General features: G+C 35.5%; 1 protein-coding gene across 1 annotated transcript in view; it reads right to left on the bottom strand.

The window, feature by feature from the left end:
* Positions 1-2,377: 2,377 nt before the first annotated feature.
* The window catches only part of LOC113813465 (urea transporter 2), a 17,573-nt gene continuing 12,450 nt past the window's right edge, over positions 2,378-7,500 (bottom strand). The window contains exons 5-10 of the mRNA XM_027365446.2: positions 6,710-6,864; positions 4,626-4,809; positions 4,219-4,366; positions 3,554-3,738; positions 3,243-3,380; positions 2,378-2,912 (exon numbers count right to left, since the gene is read on the bottom strand). Of these exons, the coding sequence (XP_027221247.1) occupies positions 2,826-2,912; positions 3,243-3,380; positions 3,554-3,738; positions 4,219-4,366; positions 4,626-4,809; positions 6,710-6,864 (897 nt within the window). The 3' untranslated portion in view covers positions 2,378-2,825. The remainder of the gene's footprint in view (positions 2,913-3,242; positions 3,381-3,553; positions 3,739-4,218; positions 4,367-4,625; positions 4,810-6,709; positions 6,865-7,500) is intronic.

The raw sequence follows: 7,500 nt of genomic DNA, 5'->3' as shown, positions 1-7,500 counted from the left end.
CATTGCCTCGCCGTGTGTCGCCGAATATTAAGAGACTTGTTAATGAAGATGTGCATCAAATCTAACACAAATTAATGTGCTTTTGTTTGGAACAGCACTACTTAAAACAATTCATTATTTATTATTATTTCTGCGAGTCTGAAAGCTGTATGGTGGATGTAGCTTCCTACCGGCTCTCACACTTAGTGTCTTGGACGGCATTTGTGACCCAATATTTCCTTAAGTGAGCCATTAAAATTTCCCTTTTCAACATAAAATTTCCCTTTCTCATTTGGTGCTATCTTACAACGTTTACATCTTTAATAATGGTGATGACCGCATATTTTAATTATTCATAGTATCTTTGCAGCTATAAAACTACCTAATTAACAGCATACCAAAGCAGAGAGAACAAGAGAAATAAAAACTTTCAACTAACTTATGGTATTCGTGCATTGGAACTTCTGTTTAGTACATTTCTTCTGCCATGCTTCTAAAGTGGCATGGAAGAATCATGAAATTATAGCATGTAGCAGTATCAAATGTTGCCTTCGCATGGAGCAGACCTTTTAGGCTTGTTTCGTTTTTGCTAGTGGGGCAAGCTCATTAGTTTCAGTTTAAAGACCCACCCCCTTTTTTTTTTGTCCAGCTGCCAATGACATTCAGTACTCTCACTCTCTACTTCAGACACTCACTAACACTTTTTCCTCCCTCCTCTCTCTCTCTCTCTCTCTCTCTGGCCACTCTTCATTGTTTTTTTTTAACAGAGTTTACTATTGCAGTATCACCTCTTATAAGAATATAATTTCTTCTCTAACTTTCGCATTTTATCAGTTTTCCCCTAAATTTTGGTCAGTTTTGACATTTCTCCTTTTCCTTCCATGGGTCTATTTCCCGTCAAAAAGGAAATTTCCTTAAACCTGGCATCTTTGTCAGGACTGTCTTTAAACTGTCCTCATTGGGTGTCGACAACAGTAATGCGATTTTACAGTTATTTGCATTTGTACCATTTGCATCTCTTTGTAATGCAAATGGTGCTACACACCATTTCAGCTGATGCCACATAACTTATGAAATATATTATATATCTAATATTAAATAACCTTATGTACTAAAGATTCACAGCTATATTAATTTCAGTCAGTTATTACATTGGATCTTCGTTCTAGGGTCTTTTCAAATGTAAATAGTCTTGTTACGTATGACATCATTGCGAGTCATATACGAAATCACTTGGGACAATTTCTAGTCAGAACAAATTCTTCTATCTGTTTGAAGAACAGTTTTTAAATTTGTCAAAGATAATCCTATACCCTTTCGTAAATACCGCCCATGGAAATTTTGAGTTTTACATCCTCTCCACTGCCCTCATTATTAGTTTGGAAATGGTTTAGAAGAAAAGTTTTCAGAATGGAATGTTCTGTCGAAAGGCAAGGTTAGAAAGGGTATTCACGAAAGCTTATGAACTAAAATTTGTCTGTGACAGAAAAGAAGTCTTTGACTCTGAGATTTGGCTATGACTCCACGCAAAACTGCCTTTAACACTTTCAGTTAGGTCTGAAAGTGACCTCCACTTGTATGGGCTCTCTAAATTGTCCTTATGAGACGCCGACAACAGTAACTCGATTTTAGTTCTGGCGATAACTGCATTAGTAATGTTATGGAAATATTCATGTCGCTTTACTTATTGTCAATCATTGATTTAGCCGTTTCCTACGCTCTTTGTAAACTAACACAGTCATAACAAATGTAAAAGATGTCATGTGAACATATAATATATATTATATATATAATATAGCTATTCTATATATAGGATCTTTTAAAAAGTAAATATTATTTTTAACTGTACGTTACATTCAAAATATGGCTTAAAGCGAGTCGGAGAGGAAAACACAAAGGACAATCTATAGACTAAGTTATAGACAAATTAAGTTAATGTTGTGAGTTAATGAGTTAATATCCAGTTCGTCAAAGAAAATTCTATGACATTTCGTGAATAGCTTCCCAGGCTTCTATACAAACAAGGATGCCTATCCCTGAGCCAAGTAATAACGAGTGGCAGTATTCACGAAAGGTCATAGACTAAAATTTGTCTTTGGCTGAAAATGTCTTTGACTCCGAGATTTTGTCTATGTAATAACTATGTGTGTATTGATGTATGTTTGTATTTATTACGGTATTAAACATTTAAATTTTTAACAAAATTATATGTAACCCAACCTCATTAGTACTGTTTCACTAGATCTTATTGTTTAATATATCTGTTTTTCGTATTCAGCCACATTTTGTAGTTTGTTGCAAACAGCTACCACTTTTCCGTCTACTGTGACGAAAAGAGGTTGCTTTATGGTATCTTTCTTACAATTTAAAGGGCGATTACCATAGTGTAAGTCGTAAAGTTCGAAAACAGTTTATTATCTAATAATCTGTGCTACATTTCCAATGATTCATGCACAATTACTAGGAAACTACAAAGTTTATGTACTACTTATATAAACAACTGGTACTATCTAACTCATGCACAACCGTACTTTACCTACAGAATAAGAGATAGAAAATTTTAATAACGGCAGGATATGTTTTACATCTCAAATACATGGTGTCACTTCACACAATAAGAGGAATTAGTAGCAGATTCAGCATAACCTATTATCGTGTACCAAGATCAATCATAGATCTTGATACTTTTTGATATTTTTTTTATCATGAGTGATAAATGGATATATGATCATCTCTGCACGTGCTTGTAACTAGTTGGTACAGAAGATAGTTCCCTAAAACTCAAACAATATACTTTAATCAAAAGTTTGGTATGGAAACAGAGTTTGAAACTGAGTCTGAGCTCATTACACAGCTTCCCTTTGGTTCTCTGACAGAGGCAGAGCTGCAGGATCCCGAGTAGCGATGCCGTCTTTCTCGGTCTCATGAATTTCCTACAAAATTATCATAAGAGTCAGTTACACAGCAGTACAGAGAATAATTCGGTATACACAGAAGATATTTCTAAGAAAAGAACTGATCAAGTGTACTTTCGGAATTGGAATTTGAAGTTGTATATTTGCATTGAAAATATGCTTTATATATGAAAGACTGGGTATTGAAATACCAACCTGTAATTACTGTTTATCATTCACAAAAACATGTTTAGTATCTCTGATTCCTTCGTGAAATCTAACATGAACAAATTACCATTTCCTATTTTGAACAAGTAATCTACTTATTCACAATAAACAGAATGAAAATAGTTAAACTTCAAGACGCACCTGTTTGCTGAGGAGGAGATCTCGTTCCGGGAAGCTTGGCTCGTACACGCGCCTGCTGTCCATGCCTCCCGCCCCAGCCATGGCCAAGAACAGCAGGGAACTTATGCAGAACGGGAAGGTGAACACTGGCAGCTGGTTCTAATGTAAAAGAATCGTAAGATTAGTTAAAACATGATTAAATATGAACTGAATAAATAATAATAATGATGACAATAATAATAATAATAATAATGACACAAGTGAAGACAGGACCGCAAACTCTATATTGACACTGCGAACTAAAGGATAAGTTTACAGGAAACTGGACTAACCAGCGCGAAAGAGGGAACGAGCGCTGCATGGAGGAACGTAGTAAAGATGGAGTTGACGATGGCAAGGAGGAAGACTCTCGGCGAGGGAACCATGAAGATGGCGAGGCTTCCACCTGACAGGAACCCGTTGTAGCCCCAGCCACCAGCGTACACAGCGGCGTAAGGAGCCGATGACACCGCAAGAGCTGAAGTGGAACGAGTTAGCCTTGAACAAGATTCCCATCATTCATCTATTGGTCTAAAAGCCATTGAGCTAAACCGTTAAGAACAAAATCTTACAGAGACAATGAAGTAGAAATGCCGCTTTCCACTTTCCATATAAAACACAAAACTGTTTTCCTTGCTTATTAAAGCGAAAATACAGGTCTACAGCTAAAAGTTTCGGCTAAGTAAGTGTTTGCGTTCAGTGTTAATGTGTGATATAAAAGACATTAAAATGGGATAAGAGACAGAGGGGATGAAGACAGAAACAGAGAGACCTAGATATTCTAGGAGAGGTTAACAGATAATGCATAACTATAAGTTTTTAAAGTTCGTTTTCTGATTGTTATATTATTATAAGTTAACCGCAACTTTCCCATCAGAGAAAAGGCTTCTTTAATAAACGTTATTACAAGCATCTTTCTTGTATAGAGTTAGAGACAGAAACACACAGTTATTCTCACCTGTAAAGGAGGACGTGAGAGCGCCGAAGAAGGCGAAGACGGTAAGGATTGGCGAATACAAGAAGAGACCAATGAGCGTGAGCGAGGAGCACGCGATGCTCTCCACTGCGTAGGCTTGTCCAGCGGAGAGGAATGACCCAAGGAAGACCTGTCAAATCCCCGACAAATTAACTTGAGAAAATGTTCAATTCGTTACGACTGAAGTGGTTCCTCGAATCAAAGGGCGATATCGATTATTAAAAAAGAGAAATAAGAAATAATTTTATAAAATGAAACGATATATATATATATATATATATATATATATATATATATATTTTTTTTTTTTTTTTTTTTTTTTTTTTTTTTTTTTTTTTTTTTTTTTTTTTTTTTTAGATCAACACCTTAATCCTACATCAGACACTCACTTGCCCCCATTGGATGCTCTCTTCCTCGGCCACCTCCTGCGAAGTGGCTTCCGGTGCGACTCCCACAAGGCCGTGGCTTCGGAGGCAGATGAAGACGATGCAGGTGGCGATGTTGAAGGGGAGGGTGAAGGGCGGCAGCTTGGTCGGGGCCAGGATGGCGGCCAGGGCTGACAGCAGACACACGCTGCAAAGGAAAATGCGTTGTTTTTATTACTCGTTCCATGCACGAAGCCGAACAAAAAGGAATAATCTTTCAATGGAAATGTCCAATTCAAATATTTATACAATCTGTGCAGTCAGTCTCTCGTGTTCATCGTAGTCAGCATCACCATCATTATTACTGTTATTGTTATTATTTGTTGTAATTGTATTATCATTAATATAATTTATATTACTGCTGTTGCTTTTATTGTTATCATAATAAAAATATTATTATTAATATTATTGTTATTATTATCACTATTGCTATCATGTTATTTTCATTGTTATCATTGGAGTTTATTATAAATTGCTATTGCTATTATTATTATCATCCTTATCATTGTTGCTGTTGTCATTATTTTTAGAATTGATTTTCATATCCTTAGCATTATTATTATTATCACTGTTATTACATTTACTATCATTGTCCTTAATATTGTTATTATTATCATCATCATCATTATTGTTATCGTTATTGTGTTATTATCATTATTATATAATCACTTTTTTATTACCATCAATTATTACTAGTAGTTATTTCTACTACAACTGCAATAATAATACTATTATCATAGTTGTTGTTGTTATTGCTGTTATCTTTTTTATGTGCGTGCATGTGCGTGTGCGTTTGTGTGTATGTGTGTGTTTGTGAGTAAGTGAGTGACTGGGTGGAGTTAGTGAGTATATGCGTGTACATATATGTGTGTGTGTGTGTGTGTGTGTGTGTGTGTGTGTGTCTGTGTGTGTGTGTGTGTGTGTGTGTGTGTGTGTGTGTATGTGTGTGTTTGTGAGTAAGTGAGTGACTGGGTGGAGTTAGTGAGTATATGCGTGTACATATATATATATATGTGTGTGTGTGTGTGTGTGTGTGTGTGTGTGTGTGTGTGTGTGTGTGTGTTTATATGTATATGTATATATATATATATATATATATATATATATATATATATATATATATATATATATATATATATATATATATACATATACATACATATATATATATATATATATATATATATATATATATATATATATATATATATATATACATGTATATGTGTGTGTGTGTGTGTGTGTGTGTGTGTGTGTGTGTGTGTGAGAGAGAGAGAGAGAGAGAGAGAGAGAGAGAGTGTGTGTGTGTGTGTGTGTGAGAGAGAGAGAGAGAGAGAGAGAGTGTGTGTGTGTGTGTTTATGTATCTGTTTATCTATTTATCTACACACACACACACACACACACACACACACACACACACACACACACACACACACACACACACACACACACACACACACACACACGCACACACACACACATACACACACATACACACACACACACACACACACACATATATATATATATATATATATATATATATATATATATATATATACATACGTACATACATATATACCCATATGCAAATATTTGTTTACATATGTGTATGTTTTTGTATTGCATTTGTGTGTGCGTATTTGCATACATGTTCAAGAGCATGACTGTGTGCTTTTCTATGTTCATACATAAGAGAGTGTTTTTTGTGTCTGTGTGCGTGTTGTACCTTTACAATCACGTTCATATTCTTAAATGTGATTTTAGTAAATAAAGACATCAGAAGCCTCAAATAATCCGTAGGAAGGAAAGGAAGAAGAAAAACACGAGAAAATATAGGAAAAAGAAGAAACGAAGAACAGAAAGACCAAGAAGCAAAACGAAAGAAAAGATAGAAAAAAAAAGGAAAACGACTAAAAACAAAAATAAAAGGAAGCTAAAAAAATAAGGAAGAAAAGAAAAAGAAGGGAGAGAGAGAGAGAGAGAGACATAGATACAGAGATAAAGAGAAGAATTTGTAACCTGGTTCCCTTCCCAAACCACCTACCTGAAGGCGGCGCCGGCGACTATGTACCCCCAGACGGGTGCTGGCAGAGGCTGATGGCAGATTATTGGATAGACGGAAGTGATCACAGTTCCCACCAAGACGGCGCTGAAGTTCGTGAGACCCGCTCCGATGGCTCCGTCGGGTTGTTTGAAAATCTGATGGAAAATGTTTGCATAGTTTTATTTTTTTTATTTTATTATCATTTTCCACTTTTTTGTATTATTTATATATTTTATTTATTCATCTATATCTACTTTTGGCGGGGGTAAATATTTTGTATAAGAAATGTTTCGAAGTGATCCGTCAGAAAATGCTACATGTTTCCAGTCGTTGTGTAAGGGGCTTAGAGATTCTTAAATCGGCGAATTTCACACCAAATTTGAATTTATATTGATGCTAGCATACATTTTCTTGCATCATTTAAACAAGTTTTGATCATTTTTATTATCATCTATCAGGATTATTTGTGTTGCCAGGAACCTCCATTTACTCCAGCCAACAGTATTTTCTCGTGTGATTAATGCGTCTGTTGGTATATAAACAAAGACCTCTTGCTAAATTAGAACACAAGGGTTATCTTTTTTAATGTGCTAAACTTCTCTCGCTCGGAATTGGTTAAGGCATGACACTTGGACAAGAAAGTCTCAAGGGGAAAAAGTGAAGAACTGACCCCTTTATTGTCGCAGTTACATATGCATGAATGTCAAGTACGTACTATTTACATTCCTTCGCAAGACACGACGCAGGCTCATGAGACGGGGCGAAAGACAGTATATAATTCCAACTTCATC

Source organism: Penaeus vannamei, chromosome 10, assembly GCF_042767895.1.
Source record: "Penaeus vannamei isolate JL-2024 chromosome 10, ASM4276789v1, whole genome shotgun sequence".
Classification (NCBI taxonomy): domain Eukaryota; kingdom Metazoa; phylum Arthropoda; class Malacostraca; order Decapoda; family Penaeidae; genus Penaeus; species Penaeus vannamei.
Note: the sequence above shows the minus strand (reverse complement) of the source record. Positions and strands in the feature narration are given on the sequence as shown.